The sequence below is a fragment of the Tupaia chinensis genome, unplaced genomic scaffold (genome assembly GCF_000334495.1).
Source record: "Tupaia chinensis unplaced genomic scaffold, TupChi_1.0 Scaffold000244_1, whole genome shotgun sequence".
In the NCBI taxonomy this organism is placed as follows: Eukaryota; Metazoa; Chordata; class Mammalia; order Scandentia; family Tupaiidae; genus Tupaia; species Tupaia belangeri.
The window spans coordinates 619,220-636,633 of record NW_006159722.1 but is presented as its reverse complement, the minus strand read 5'-3'; the positions used below and the strand labels follow the sequence as shown (position 1 = coordinate 636,633).

The 17,414-nt window shown below is 37.0% G+C and overlaps 1 protein-coding gene across 1 annotated transcript in view; it reads right to left on the bottom strand.

The window, feature by feature from the left end:
• ASCC3 (activating signal cointegrator 1 complex subunit 3) overlaps window positions 1–17,414 on the bottom strand; it is a 402,674-nt gene that overhangs the window by 187,856 nt on the left and 197,404 nt on the right. Inside the window, 1 exon segment of the mRNA XM_006148783.2 lies at window positions 1–71. Within this exon segment, the coding sequence (XP_006148845.1) occupies window positions 1–71 (71 nt within the window).

The window sequence follows — 17,414 nt, the reverse complement described above, 5'->3', positions numbered from 1 at the left end:
ATTCCTGCATGATGAATACTAAAACCGTCTAGGAATAATTCTCGTACTTGCTTATTCCTCGATTTTTGCACCTAGAGTGAATATCAACAAAACACAGAAGAGTATTACTTAGCATTAAAAAGCAATTGTTATTTAGCATTTCTGTTGAATGGGTTTTTCAAAGGAAGTATGATGTTATTTTGAAGCCTCATAAGATATAACTACATCTTAGTCTACAATGCTTTACACAAAATCATTAAAAATTTCATGTCATCTATCTCTAAAGAAAATAGATAATACCAAACATGACAAAATCCATAAAGAATGAAGTGAAAACCAGTGTCTTTTTCATCAGGTGCTCCTTCTTGTAATCAATCAGCATTTTCTGTTTTTAATCCTTCCAAAGATACTCTACTAAAAATAAGCATAAATCTCAGTGGTTTCTTAAATTCTTAAGAGTAAAGGCCAAAATTCTTGTACTGCAGGTCCTACAATAATTTATCTCATTCTCAAACCTCACTTATACACACCAACCACAAGAGGCGGCTTTTTCCTTAAGTATCTCTTCTGAGAAATCTATACCAACTAAAGGGTCTTTACATTTTCTTTTCCAGACTTGCTGCCTGGAGGACTCTCCCCACTTTTTCCCATGGACATTGACACCCATGGTTCCTTCTGATTTTCTTTACTAGAATGAGTCAATAAACTTCATTCTCCTATAATAACTGTGTTCCAGGTGATCTTTGACGGGAAGGTACTGATGACCTATCTTAGCCTCTCAATTGTACAGCTGTCTTCAATATGCTAACTTTATTCCTGGTGTCTGCTTTTCAGCCTGGTCTGAGCTCAGATGAGGGATCTGGAACACTTATCTGCAATCTGAGTAAATGCTATAACAAAAAATATTAAAAGAGTCACTATATAACAGGAAAAAATTTTTCCACAAAATTAAAGACCTTAAAGTAAAATTTAAAAAGATGTTGATATAGTCAAAGTTTCTGTTTGGGCATCATGTCATATGTTTACTTGCTATTGCTTTGAAAATTTCTTTATCGATATTTCAAGAGCTTCATTTTGAAGAGATTTTTTCACAATTTTTATGTAAAAGGCAATATATTAGCAATGAGTGATATTTCAGAGGGGTAGGGTTCTATTTAATACTTTGCAACATTAATTATGTCTCATGAAAATTATAATTTTAAACTTCGAAGCCAATAATAATTAACCAAAAGAATAGCACTTCATTTGAAATCTGCTTCAATTATAAAGCCAAAGGTAATACGTTAACAAATCCCACCATCTAGTGGCCAAACAAGTGAATAACAAGTTAGACGTTTGGGAACTTCCAAAGTCCCAAACCAAACACATACGTACTTTAAAAAATTTTTTAGAGATTTTTGTTATAGGGCACGTGTGCTCACCGGAGAGACAGAGAGACTGAGAGCCAGAAATTGAGAAACTGCCCCCTGGGGTTATGGCCACAACATAATTCCTTCTCTGCCATTCTTCTCTTGGGATTTTGGGCACACACTCACGTATGAGCCTGGTGTGAGTTATAAGTCGCTGGGTCGGGGAGACAAACCATGGTTGACTATGTGGGAGTCCAGTGACGTCACTATTACGCCACCTGCTGGTCTCAATACACATGTACTTAATAAAGTATCTTCAAGTTTTTTTTTTTTGAGAGGTTTTTGCTATAGGGTACGTGCCCTTGCCAGAAAAACAGAGAGACAGGGGAACCAGCAGTTAGCATAATGGCTATGTCGCTGGACTCCCACGTAGTTGACTGCGGTTCACGTCCCGGACCCAGTGGCTTAAAACTCACGCCGGGCGCGTGTGCGTGCGTGCCCAAGATCCCGAGAGGAGAATGGAGGAGAAGGGATTGCGGCATGACCATCCCCCCTGGGGGGTGATTTCTCGCCTTCTGTCTCTATGTCTCTGTCTGTCTGGCGAGCACATGCGCCCTACAGTGAAAAATCTCTCAAAAAAAAAAAAAAACAGAGAGACAGAAAGCGAGGAATCACACCTACCCCGCGCCCCCAGAGGGGATGGCCATGCTGCAATCCCTTCTCTTCCATTTTCCCCTCAGGATTCTGGGCACACACGCACATGTGCCCAGAGTGAGTTTAAGCTGCTGGCCTGGGACTCGAACCACATTTGAGTACATGGGAGTCCAGTGACATAGCCATTATGCCAACTGCTGGTCCCATCTTCTTCAAGTTTTAAAGGTGGTGGTGGGGGCTGAGGGTTATGGATGTTTGTTTATTTTTTTATTTTGTTAAAAATTAATTTTGGGGCCAGCCTATGGCATAGTAGTTAAGGCAGCTGGATCTCACAAGGCCAACTGTGCAGTCTGAGTCCTGGACCTGCACATTGAAAAACACTTCTAGAATATGTGCATGCATGATCCAATTCCCCAAAATAGAGAGAAATGGAGAAGGGATTACAGTATGACCATGTCCTAAGTAGGGGTACTTTCTCATCTCTCCCCCTTTCTCTGCGTGTCTCTCTCCAGTGACTTGAAGGGGCCTTCTGGTAAATTAAAAACAGAATCATTTTGTACATGCACTTTATGCCTAACCTCACTTGGATTACACTGTCTCAGTTTTCATCTTTTCAGACGAGAGACAGATATTGTCAATCTTTTTTTCTTCAATTATTTTTATTTATTCATGATAGATCAAGCATGTGCACATGTGAGAGTGAGTGAAAGAGAAACAGCGAGAAGAAGAAAGAGAAAGGGAGAAGTGCCTGGTCTATAGTACCTAGTCCCACCATCATCCCTTTCCTCCAGCCCTCCAGATTGAGGGGACCAGCAGTTAGCGGAATGGCTATGTCGCTGGACTCCCACGTAGTCAACCGCGGTTCGTGTCCCAGACCCAGTGGCTTAAAACTCACGCCGGGCGTGTGTGCGTGCATGCCCAAGATCCCGAGAGGAGAATGGAGGAGAAGGGATTGCGGCGTGACCATCCCCCTGGGGGGTGATTTCTCGCTTTCTGTCCCTCTGTCTCTGTCTGTCTGGCGAGCGCACGCGCCCTATAGCAAAAAACTCTCCAAATAAAAAAAGAAAAAAGATTGTGGACACTTGCATGTCTGAGGGTCTGAACAGCCACTGCTGTATGGGATCTGGCTTCTATTGGGAAGTATATTACTGATGTTCACAGAACCCTCTGAATCAATTTCTCTCTTCTTTAGCTTCTTTCTTTCATGGGCAAGAAACAAAGAAAGAGAGGCAGTACCCTCAACGGGGTCTAGATGCTAACTGAAACCCACTACTGGTTTCAGTTAGCTCCTGACAATGGGCATTCATGTGTCCTGCATACTCAAGAGGGGTCTTAAAATTTGAACCCAGAGCCTTCCCATGTGGGTCAGCCTCAGAGTGTTATGCTTTACTGCCACCATACAGCCCCTACTGTCAATGCTTTTATTAAAAAAAAAAAAAAAGAATTAAGGTTTTTGCCATAGGGCACGTACACTCTCCAGAGAGAGGGAAAGTGAGAAGTTACCCACATTCACCCGGGGTACAGGGGAATGGCCACGCCACAGTCCCTTCTCGAGTCTCCTCTTGAGATTTGGGGCACACATGCACACACGCCTGGCATGATTTTCTAGCCATAGGGTGCAGAATGCGAACGGTAGCCGACCATGTGAGAGTCCGGCACCTTAACCACTACATCATTTGTTGGCCCCTCTCCTACCTTTCTTAAGCAACAAAGAAGAAATTAATATTTGAAGAGTCTAAAAGTTAGTGAGAACACAACATATCACATTTATAGGACAAAGTAAAGTTGTGCTCTCAGAAAACATCGTATCTGAAATACTTATGCAACTAAGTAAGAATATAAAAACTAAGTAAGCATGTAGTCAAGAAGTTACAAAATAAAAATCTAACAAGAAAAGAAGACATTTATAAAGTCAAAGTAGAATCAGATAATTTTGAAATCATAAAACTGATAAATAAGTACAAACATTCTTATTTTTTTAAGAGAAAGTTTTTGTCTTAGGGCATGTGCGCTCACCAGAGAGAGATAGATACATTAAGAGGGAGAGTGAGAAATCATCCCCCTCCCCTAGTGAGATGACCATGCTGCAATCCCTTCCCCATTCTCTTCCTGGGATCTTGGCATGCACACACACACACCCAGCATGAGTTTTAAGCCACCAGTCTAGGATTCATATCATGGGCTATGTGGGAGTCCCGCAATGTAACCGCTACACCATCTGCTGGTCCCATAAACATTCTTATTTTAAAGGAAAATATTAAACAAAAGTGAACAATGGCTATTATTGGTCCTACTGTTTGAATGTGTCCTCCCAAAATTCATGGTGAAATCTGGTGAGGCACCATGTCAATACTGAAAAGATGAAAACTTAATCCTACTATGGGATTACGAGATACAGCTTTGGGGAACTAATAGATTAGACCTAGAGAAGGTTATCAGGGTGAGGCCCCCATCAATGACTGACTCTTGGTAATTTAACAAGGAGAGAAAAGAGAGGGGCAAACTCTTGCCTTCTTGCCAAGTGATGCCCTGTGTTGCTTGAGAGTGGAAAGAGTCACCACTAGCAAGAATACCCTCACTAGAGGTGGCACCTTGACCATGAACCTCCAAAATCATGAACTTGATAAACCTCTATTCTTATAAACCACCCAGGTTCAAGTATTTCTGTTATTAGCAACAGAATAAATTAAAATAACTGGTTAAAGTAAGAGCTGACAAACTATTGCGTCATCAGAAAAGTCACGATGTATTTTTCTATGCAAAAATGTGTCATACTTTTTCAACAACCCAATATGTATACCTACTCTTGTAAATAAAGTGTTATTGGAACACCATTTCAATTTGTTATATGTTGTTACAAACTTAAAAACCTTAATCCTTCCCAGTGTTTGCAAAGATATATGAAAAGAAGTAACTGAGGAAGTATAAATTGGAACAATTTGGGACTATTCACTCAAATTTTTAATGCATATACTTCATGATTAATGAATTTCACTGTTATGATTTTTCCTAATGTACATTATTAAAATTCTAAGAGTATTAGCAAGAATATTTACTGCAGTACTTCTAACACTAAAAAGCAAATGCAAACAATAAACGTACCCATCAATATAGGACTGGCTAAATAGATTCTAAAATCCACATTGAGGCAAACTACGCAGTTATTAAAAGACTTAAACAGACCATTCTGTGTTGAGGGAGAAAGAATGGGTAACGGCTAAGACAATCCATGAGCACACAGAGGGTACTATATTCTTGTCTCCCAATGAAAGCAACCAAAACTTCCTTCCATGATTTCTTTTACCTACTTAAGATGAAAACTCAGTGAGTCCTTAAAAAAATAAGTTTGAAAGGTAACTACTTCCCAATTATAAATCAGACAAATACATAATTAAATACTAAGATAAAAAAAAAAAACCACCAAAGTGGGGCCAGCAGATTGCATAGCTGGACTCCCACATAGCCGACTGCAGTTCGAGTCCTGGACTCAGTGGCCTGAAACTCACACCAGGCGTGTGTATGCGTGTACCCAAGATCTCAGGAGGAGGATGGAAGAGAAGGGATTGCCATACCCTCCCCCCAGGAGATGATTCTCACTTTCCCTCTTACTGTCTTTGTCTCTCTCCCTCTTTTTCAGGCAATTACATGTACAAGGCAAAAACCCCTAAAAAACAAAACAAAAAATTGACATCAAGCAATTAAGGACATTAATGGAAAACAATTTTCTCTCTCTCTCTCTTTCTTCTTCCCTCCCTCCCTTCCTATCTCTCTCTTCTTTCTTCTCAAATCACGAGAAACATCATAAGAACTTCAATTCAGATACAAACTCCCTATGAAAGAGCATGTTGAAATTGCAAAAATAATTTTTGGTGACCTTTGTAAACTTTGTTAAATAATTTTTTAAGGTATCTTTAATTGGATAATTTAAAATCCATTATACTGAAAGGAAGAAATAACTTAATTGTCATTATGAAAACTAATAGGAAATACTGTCTCCCAAATGATAGCATTCTTTCCCACAATCAGTAGTGAGTATGCCTTATCAATGTTAGTGAAAATACAGGGTCACTGGAAAAGTCATGATGCATTTTTGCATAGAAAAACGTAAAAAAAAAAAAAATCATGACTTTTCCAATGGCCCAGTATTAAAAAATCCTCATCTTTGGCAAGTGCCACTCTTATCACTCAGTGTTTAGACAGGACTTGAGTCATCACTAAACAATCTACTCATGTTGTTAGGAGCATAAGCCTATATCTGGTTTCTCTTTTGACAAGGGAGCTCAGAGATCTCAGGAATATAAGAAGGTGTTCTCCCTCCTCTCCTTTCCCCTTTCTATTTCTCAGTCCACTTCATCTTGTTCAATGAGATGGCTGAAATCAGTCCTCAGGCATCTATTCAAGAGAGCCAAGACCTTCAATGCTCTTTCCTTCATGCTGCTGTCATAAGAAAACTCATTATTGCCTCCCCTTCCTGCTTTCAGAATAAGGCCCATTAGCCACATGCTCACCAGCAGCCACAAATGGGGCTGTGGCTAGGATTTATGAGGATCATGTTACAAATTTTAGGGGTGTAGCTTCAGAGATTCTAATTCCGATATCTAGCATAGGAACAGGTACTGGGAACCAATGATCAATTATTATACTGCTGCCTCCATAATACCCGATGTTTCTTTGCTCTTGACTCAGTTCCTTACCCTCTCTCCTATTCCTCCATTCTAGTATAGAGAACTCTTCAATCTGCCTTCTGGAATTGTCACTCAGTGATCAGCTTACTGTACTGACCTCTTCTCCCAACTTGCCTTAACTGAAACCTGACTCTCCTCTGACTGTGTTCCATGCATCCTTCTCAAGGGTGGGAGATGATGTCTCTCTTTCTCTGTCACAATTTCCATACCATTATGCAATGCACAATCTTCCTGTAAAAATCTCTTACAGTCCATCTGGTTATTTCACCTGTCACTCAATCTAATCCAATGAAAACTTCATACATTTGGTTACTAGTCTTTCTGCCCCAACTCTATGCAAATATGCACAACTCTCACCCATCAGTGCCCTAATAACCCTCATTTCCAGTGGTATCCCCTCTATCCCATCTTGGTTATATTAATGATTATATTCTAGGACTTGTCCTCAACTCACAAGTGTACTGCTTCTAAAATCACTAGTATAAACAGCGTAATTTCAGACCAAAGGCTCTTCAACTTTGAGATTGCCCAGTCAATTTTTCTAAGCCAGTTCCTCATCATTATTGACACTTCCAGATCACAATTACTGCACTTTCTACTCGTCAGCAGCTACCTTCCCTCCCACACTGGCTCTTTGGTCTTTTTTACCACCCGTATCCACTCGTATGGTTTTCCCTCTCCAAACCAGAATGCTCTTCAGATATATCAGATTCATATATCCATGGCCATTATTACTCAACATCTCTTAAGTTTCATAGGCATCTTGAATAGCATGTCCAAATGAAATTCATAATCTACAAGCTTCCTTCTAATATTCTGTTTTTCATAGATGACTACCACCTACTGGATAATACATGCTTCTTTCAGAAGTCAGAAACTTCTAGAGCTTTCCCCCTCAATCTTCTATATCTTATTAACTGCCATGTCCTAACAATTCTTTTCCCCAATAAATTCATAACCAGGCTTCCCATTCTCCTTGCCCTGCTTGCATGTAATCGTTCTTGGTAAACACAAAACTGATCATGCCACTCCCTTTTTCAAACTCCTCTAATAATGATGTGTTACTCTGAAGATAAAAATATGAAATTTATAACATGATATATAATGTCCTTATGATCGGGGTCCTGCCTACAACACTACACTTATGCCACACAACTGCCACCTGCCACTTCCCAGCATTCCCTATATTTTACTCATTCTGACATGTTTTTCCCATTTTCTTCATTGTACTATTGTTTTTCTGATGTCAGAGCCTTATTCTTGAACAACTGTCTGTCCTCTTTTGCTCTGTCAACTCCTCACCCTCATATTTCAGTTTAAATGTCACTTTGTTGGTGAACATACACCATCATCCAACATTCTAGATAAGACAACCTAAGTGTACCTTTTCCTAGCACATTATCTCATTATGTGTTATAAATGAAATGAAAATAATTTATTGTATTCATTGCTTAATCTTTCTATCCTTCCAGAAAATAAGCTCTTTAAAGCTAAAAGGACAGCTACCTTTTCTTCCAAAAAATACTGCCATAATTGAAGCAAAGTGTTCCATGAATCAGCACATAAACCTATTATTTCCTTCTATGGACCTTCCTGTTCTGCATGGAATAGAAGGTAAAAACCATCATTTCCTATATCTCTTGTAATTAGAATACTAGATGCAAAAGTCTACTCTGCTAATTAAAAGCAATCCCACAGGATTTGAATAATGGAAGTAAAGAAAGAACCATTTTCTTGTGGTTGTCTTTTGTTGGCAAGCAAGATCTTGAAGATATGAGAGTTGAAAGTTACAGTGGATATATCACACATTCAAAATTTGTTTTTTTCCTGTATTCATAAAACAAACCAGAGTGCTTACTGAGTTGAAAGCTAGTTTTATGGGGTTGGCAGGTGGCATGGTGGTTAAGGGCACTGGACTCCCACGTGGCTGACTATAGTCTGAGTCCCAGACATGGTGGCTTGCTTTCTCACTTTCTCTCTCTCTCTCTCACTCTCTCTGTCCCTCTCTAGTCAAATAAAGTTAAATAAAATAATTCTTTTTTAAAAAAGAAAGGTAGCTTTGTTTTTAGATTTTTGAGGAATCTCTATATTGTTTTCTACAATGGCTATGCTAGTTTTACATTCCCACCAACAGTACACAAGGGTTCCCTTCTCTCCACAGGTTTGCTAGCACTTGCCACTCTTCCTTTTTGTCTTTCTCCTTTCTTTCTTCCTTCCTTCCTTCCTTCTTCTTCTTCTTCTTTTATTTATTTATTTTTTTGAAGAGGTTTTTGTTACAGGGTGCATGCGCTCACCAGAAAGACAGAGACAGACAGAAAGACGGAAAGTAAGAAGTCACCCCCCAAGGGGATGGCCACACCGCAATCCCTTTTCCTCCATTCTCCTCTCAGGATCTTGGACACGCACAAACACGCACCCAGCGTGAATTCAAGCCACTGGGTCCGGAACACGAACTGTGGTCAACTACGTGGGAGTCCAGTAATATAGTCATTATACTAACTACTGGTCCCCTTCTTCTTCTTCTTCTTCATGAAACTCATTCTAACTGGAGTGAAGTGGTGTCTTATTGTGACTTTCATTTGCATTTCCCTTATTAGTGATGTTCAATATTTTTGTCAGAAGCTTTTGGGTCATGTGTATGTTTTCCTTGGAGAATTGTCTATTCAGATTGCTTATCCATTTAAAAGATTGGATTATTGGTCTATTTTGTGGGTGAGCTGTTTAAATTCTTTATAAATTCTGGATATTAATGCCTTGTCAGAAATATAACTTCCAAATATATTCTCCCATTCTATGGACTGTTTCATTACTCTGCTGATTGTCTCCTGTCTGTACAGAAGTGTGTTAGCTTAAGGTAATCCTCCTTGTCTATTTTTGGCGTGGTACCTATGCTTTAGCAACTGTGGCTTTTTAGCTGCTGATCAGCATCATGGAAGCTATTTCTTAAATTCAAGAGTTTTAGGGTGAGTGGGACATCTGCTCCTCCAATCATCAAAATCCTACTAAGTACCTAGTTTCATGTACAAATTCTTTCCTATCTGAAATGTGCTTAGTTTCTGTTACTAAATCCTGACTGATATAACATGTTTTCCTTCCTCATTCAATCCACTACAAACAGGTTGATAGCAGAGTTTATTTATCTTGATACCTATTGATCTATTACAATGACAGGCAACTAGTCTACACTCAGTAAATATTTGCTTAGTGGCCACCACGAAAAACAGTTTGAAATGCCTGTGTATAAAATCAAACAGTTTGAAATGCCTATGTAGAAATTTATTGTAAGAAATTTATTTTTATGTATCTAAAATGTATCTTAAAGCAAAAGAACAAAAATTGCTGCAATCAAAATCTTTAAAAATAACCACAAAAATAATAAAATCTCAATCACCTTACTGTGCTCTTCTAAAGAGTTTCTTTATTCAATGAGAGCTGTATGTTAGACTACGTTGAAATGAACGCCTGGATCATGGGAAATCCCCCTGCCTGAAGGAAAATGAATCTACTTTTCAGCACTTGAATTGTGCTCATACAACTTGGTTTTTCAACAATCTTTGATAACTTTTCACTGTATATAAAGTCCTGAAGTCTAAGCATAGACTTTAAAGTCCTCTATATTCTGATTGAAACCTGTAAGCCTAGCTTTCCATGCACCTTACATTCTCTAGTGAAAACAACACTGCTATTCTCCAAATGCACAGTGAGTTTTTGTTTGATCATGTTCTCTTTCTTCTTGCCTTGGAGTGCCTGTTATCCTTATGTTGCCTATTGAAATCCAAGACTAACGGCTTCAATTAATCTGCTTCTCTTTCACACTCTTAACAAGCTCCTCTTTTCTTATGTCCTTTTCCACTTTTTGATATTCACGTATATGTGGCATATGTGTATTTCTAAATCCTCTATGTGACTGACTGTGTCTTAAAGGCAGAGATACTGACTTAATCAGAAACTCATTTAAACGCAGAGATCTTGCCCTAATCAGAAAATCATCAAAATCTCAAGAGATCTGGTCAATGGAAGTAAAATAGAAATGCTAGTTTAGAATTGAATATCTTATTTTCCAGTCTAAAATAATTATTCTTAAAAGACATATAATATTAAATTGAATTATTGTTCATACTTTAAAATGTCCCTACTATTTCATATGTGTGCAATCTGTATTTTCTTCCATTATTAATAATGTATTAGAATTAAAACTTTGGTGTTTATTCACTTGTTCCTTTAATCTTTCCAAGGAAAGATTCCAAGTTGAGGATTTCAACATTAAAGGCTCTGGAAAAGTTTAGCTCTTTAAATATACTTACAAAAATATTTTAAGGGTTACACTGATCGATGTTGTAGGAAGTCTAGAAGTATGTCAAATTCTCAAATTATCTTCAGAACTGTGTATTATCGTGTATAGTTTTTGATGACAGATTTAAGAATATATAGTCTGAGGACCGGCAGATGGCATAATGGTTACATTGCTGGAATCCCACATAGTAGACCGCGGTTTGAGTCCCAAACCTGGTGGCTTGAACTCATGCCAGGTGCATGTGTGTATGTGTCCAAAATCTGGAGAGGAGAATGGAAGAGAAGAAGGAACTGCAGCATGGCCTTCCCCCCGGGGGTGGGGGGGGGGTGATTTCTTTCTCTCTGTCTTTCTTTCTGGCGAGCACCCATGCCCTATAACAAAATCCTTTAAAGAAAAAAAAAAAAAAAAAGAATGTACAGTCTGTTAATTTATATAATTTTATATAAATTGTTTCTTCTAAACTTTGTTTACTCATTCTCATTTAATTTCCTCTATTTGCTCATGTAACCAGTAGAAAGTTAGTTATTAAATTTATTAAGAACTCATATAAAGATATAGATATTAATTAGACTTTGTTGCTACTACTAATATGTCCATAAACTTGTTTATAGCCTTTTACAATTCAGTATTCTATTCCATTGTTCCAAAGCTTTAAATTTAAATATTCTACCATTGTTTAAAGCTGTTGTCTTCTTCACCTTTTAAACTCAGAGGTAATTACTTACAGAATGTGTAGTATATACATATATATATATAGAGAGAGAGAGAGAGACACACACACACACACTTTATTTACAAAATTTAATTACAAAAATCTTAAGATGCAGGTAACATGGCTGCTTTGCATGTGATGAAAAGTAGTTGAAGAATGTTAAAAACACTATGTTAGAGTATGTGAACAAAATGAAAATCCAGGTTTGCATAGTTCCAAAGCATTTATTCTATATGTGGCTACCTCTTATACCTACAAAAAACTCATGCTTCCAAAAGTCCAATTGAACAATAAATTGGATATTTTAGAATTTTATTTAAAACACGCTAACATACTTTCAACATCCTTTCTATGTGGCAGCAACAGATAACAGAATTTCTGCATTAGCCTCTCAAATGAAAAGAGGTTGATAACAGCTAAAGAAAGAATACTTTGAGAAGATAATATTTTACACATATTTAAAGTAAAAAATGAGAGAAAGAAGGCTATTACATACCCCTGCTACTGCCTTTTGTTTACTGATACCTAGTCTAGGAAGATGAAAATTCCAATTTTATTTGGCCACAGTGAAGCAGTGACACTATTAAAGTAGAAATGAAGCAAGCGATCAATATTAAGCATCAGATAACTTGTATCAAAGTTCCACTGATTCCAAATACCATCAATTTAGGCAATGACTGAAGCTGAATCTAAACAACAACAAAAGATGGTTGGTAGATCTAGATAATAAAAGTCATAAAATAATACTTTAAACTAGATTGAAGGTATATACTACTACTGGAGTCTTCCCAGTGCTCTAACTTGTTAATAATTATATTTCCAACAAGTGTATTCATGAGGTTTACTGCATCGTAAAGAAATTCCACCTAAAAGGAAAACTCTCAGATCACTGATGCAAGTTAAAAAAAAAAAAAAAAAAAAAAAAAAAAAAAAAGAAAAAAAAAAAAAGAAGGAAAAGAAAAGAAAAGAAAAAAAAAACTTGAACCCACATATCAATGTCCATAAATAAGAGAAATACTATACAGGTATAGCAGAAATACTCAATCCAGTACTAGAATAAGGACTATTCAAAATTTTGTCCACACATTTTCTTATGCCTTCGGACTCTGCTTTCGCAGAGCTTCCAAAGTCACCATGTTGGGACAGAGCATCCGGGGGTTCACAGCCTCCATGGTCTGAAGGAGCCCTATGCGGAGAGCCTGGGGAAGAGCCTGCCATTTTCAGTGGAAAACTAGTGGCGATTACTAGCTATGATGGCTTTGTACTTTGGATCTGGATTTGTTGTACCTTTTTTTATAGTAAGACACCGACTGCTTAAGAAATAAAGCTGTTTAAATTCATCCAGTTAATAGATATGAAGAGTATTTCAAGAAGTGCAGTCGCAATCTCTGAAAAATGGTTCAAACTCTTAAATTCACAGTATACTAGGTATAATTGTAAACAAATTTATGACATGAAAAAAATTTTTGTCCATAAAGGAAGTAAAATTGATTTTACTGAGATCTTCAGTGAAACATTATCTAGAGTCTACTAATAATTGAAACTCATTTAATTTAAAATTAAAATAATTTTAATTATGATTTTATAATAAAATTATTTGCACCCCTAATGATGTCCTTATTTTGATAAATACAAGCTATTAATCCTTGAGGTATGGCTTATTTTACAGAAAACAATGGTTTCTTAAAATAGTATCTTTGTTGAAGAGGGGAATAAGGATAGCAAGAGTAAACTAGAGAAAGTTTATCCATGTTGTTCATTATCCTTTCTCCATTTTAAAATTTTATTAGTATGTATTTCTACAAAAAGTGTTCTGTGATATGCTATTTAATATCTTACTGTTCAGCCAGTTTCTGAAATTTTTATTTCATTTGTTTCTCATAGTAAATCACTAGAACAGAAATTGTTTTTATTCCAATTTGATAGAACAGAAAATATGTTTCAGAAAAGTTTAGATGTCCAAGGCCATAAGGCTTCTAGAGGTAGAGTCAGAAATAGAAGCTTATTTTGTTTTTGTTTTTAATGTGCCTTCTTGGTTTGGGCATTGTTTAGAATTCCCTTGCCTAGAGGAACCCATCTCTGTAACTCAAGCTACTCTTGGGGTACTTTACCCTTTCCCTGCCTTCTGGTTTGAGCAGGTGATTTAGAAATATGGGTGGTTTTCCATCTGGGGAGGGGACTTTGATATTAAAGAGGGAGATGGTATGAGGATTCTTGAAGTCAACTTGTTGGAAAGAAAAGACTCATTCTGAGTTTTGGCTAAAACACAAAGATAGCCTTGTCATACACACCACCACCTCCCAAGCACTGTAACAAAAGGATATTTATTGGTGTTATTATTTATTATTCACATAAATAAATTATAGTTTATTGACTAAAAGTGTAAAATAGTGATTCTAAAGGCCTTACTTGGTAAGTCAGGAATTAAGATGGTTCCATTAAACACTTAGGGGTAAAGTAAGTATCACTGTGGCACTGCAGCAATTTAGCCACATTACCATTAACAGGAGTCATGAGGCTAAATTTCTATGTACTATCACAGCAAATATACCTTCTAATTTTATTTTAATGTTTTGAGTACTTAATTTCCCATTTTTTAAAAACATGGGAAGGAAAATCTCCTACGATCACAATAATAGATTTCTTGGAGTTATAAGAATGTTAATACCATTCCAGTTCAAAAAGTACTTTGAGAAATAAGAAATATGCAACTAGCAATAGAAGAATATCTTAAATTCTGGAGCTTCGAGAAAACCTTCACAAAAATGAACTTATGTTTTATTAAAATAAGCACTGTGGAGGAGCCCACTTTTTAAAATACCTCTTTAGGAAAAGTGAGGGATATACTTAAGTTGAAAAAATATTCTTCTACTTCATTAAATAAAATGCAAGAATCCTCAGTGTCCTAGTGATTTTAGAAAGTACTAGACTGTATCTGATCTGTTTGCTTTTGAACAAATAGGACAGTGCAGTGAAAGGGTGGCCTAGAAGTCAGATTGGTTCAAATCATGGCTCTACTTACTGCGTGAGAGTCTGTGAGGAAATGATTTACTTTTTAGCTTTTGGTTTCCTTATCTGTAAAATGGGGATAATAATTTTTTTCAAATTTTGCCATTAGGTATGTGCACTCACTAAACAGAGATGGGGAGGGAGGGTGTGGAGTGAGAAAGCACCTCTCAAGTAGAATGGTCACTTACAATCTATTCTCCTCCATATTTCCCTCTTTTTGGGATTTTTGGTACACACCCAGGCACTCAGAATATCTCTCAAGCAGCCTGGTCTGGGAATTGAACCACAGAGTTGGCCATGTGGGATCCAGCCACCTTAATTACTACACTACAGGCTGGCCTTGGAATAAGACTCTTGAAAAGAGAGAATAGTGGTGTAAATCAAATAAAAAAAATGAAGGTGAAAACATCTGTAAAATGTCTATCTCAGAGAAATAAAAGCAAAAAATAAAAAAGGTAATTTTGGGATCCCTACTTATCAGATAAATAAAATATAAAGGGCCAGGAATACAATAGTTAATAGCACAATATTCTTTGAAAACAGGTATTTAATAAATGTTCGTAGAATTCATTTTTGTTAAAAAAAATCCAATAATAGTTGGTGCAGGATAAAAGTCAAGTATAATAAAAATATAAAAGAAGGTTAATAAAAAACTAGGGATTTTCAAGTCTGCCCAAGTGTATTAAAACTTCCCATTTCTCAAGTTACTTCTTTTTCAGCCTAGTAACCTATGGATTTATGCTTGGTGCCAATACCTTAAATAAACATCATTTGAAAATGTCTCTATATAAATTACTTCTATGTCCTCTAATATATTTCATGCTGTATTTGAATACTTTCACATATGTCATATCAAGTATAACAGCAGTACAAACCTACATCATAGAACGTTGTGGTGCCTGAATTAGTTATATAAAGCGATAAAGACAATGTCTGGCATTAGTACATACTCAACAAATATTAAAAATTATTATAACAATTCAATAATAAAGCTGCATTATTTAAAATGGCAATAGCTCTCAGAACCAGGAGACATGAAACAACCAAATTCCACAAGGTGGCTCTCAAGGCTTGGCTTTTAAACACAATAGAATTGTTCTGTATTTCCAAAGAAATGAAATAATACTTATGAATACAAATGTGACTCCATAAAGATGCTTATACATTCATGACTGATAAAGAGCTGGAAGACTGAGAAGCTGTAGAATAAATGCTATGCAATAGAACATTTTATAAAGTGAAAAAAATGAATAGATTTTGTAGTTCTAAACTGAAAGAGAATCTAATGTCTGAAACAACTGATAACACCTTACCATAGATAGAATTTAGAATATCAATACAGAATAGTGAAATTCGCAGTGCAATTATGAAAGCAAAATACATTTTACTAAAATGATAAACACAAAAGTGCACAGCACAGTATCTGGCAGCCACTAATCATTCAGGAAACAGTCAAATCTTACTTTCTCTCTTTATCAATCAATCTATCTATCTATCTATCTAGCTAGCTAGCTATCTGTAAAAGTTTTTGAAGTTATTATTTCATGCAGGTAGATTTTTTTTTTCAAAATTATTTTTATAGCTTCAAAGCAGGGCTCAGCTTTTTTTTTTTTTTTTTTTTTTTTTTTTTTTTGAGAGATTTTCACTGTAGGGCGCGTGCGCTCGCCAGACAGAGAGAGACATAGAGACAGAAAGCGAGAAGTCACCCCCCAGGGGGGATGGTCACGCCGCAATCCCTTCTCCTCCATTCTCCTCTCGGGATCTTGGGCAGGCACGCACACGCACCCGGCGTGAGTTTTAAGCCACTGGGTTCGGGACACGAACCGCGGTCGACTACGTGGGAGTTCAGCGACATAGCCATTACGCTAACTGCTGGTTCCCAGCACACTTTTTCTTAAAAGGGATAGAGGGTACCTCTATAGGCTCTGTCACAACTACTCAGCAGTTTTTTTCCTGTAGTGTAAAACAGGAGGTATAGATGATAAAGAAATCAGTCTGGCTGCGTTTTAATTAAACATTCATTGTAAAAACAGGTGGCCAAGTTAGGCTCCTGGGCCATGGTTTGCCCAGCTTAGTTTAAGTCATTATGTGATATAATTTAAAGCCTTCTATAAATCTTAAGATACAAGTTGAGTATGCCTATCCAAAATGCTTGGGACCAGAACTGTTTCAAGTTTCTTTTTTTTTCCTTCAGATTTTGTAGTATTTGTATATACATAATGAGATATCTTGGGAATGGGATCCAAATCTAAACATAAAGTTCATGTATGTCTCATGTACACCTTATGCACAATAGCCTGACTTTATATATATATATTTGCAAGAAAAAGTGTGTACTTGATAGAGGGAGCTAGAGAGGAAAAGTGTATGTTCATGCCACTATTCCTTCTCCTTGTTTCTTCATCCTCTTGTGACTTGGGGTGTGCACACCTACATGTTCACTATGTTTCTTTAAGCCAATGGGAACAAGATTCCAACCATGCGATTGGCAGATGGGGATACTGCTCCCTTAACCACTAGGCCATGGTGTGTCTCCCCTACCCCTCGTAGTAAATTCATACAGTATTTCTGTTTTGCAGTGTTTTGACTGTGACCTGTCACATGAAGACAGGTGTAGAATTTTTCACTTGTGGCATCATGTCAGTGCTCACAAAGCCAGATTTTGGAGCCTTTTGGATTTTAGATTTTCTGACTACGGATGCTCAACCTGTACCATATTCAAGTGACAAAGC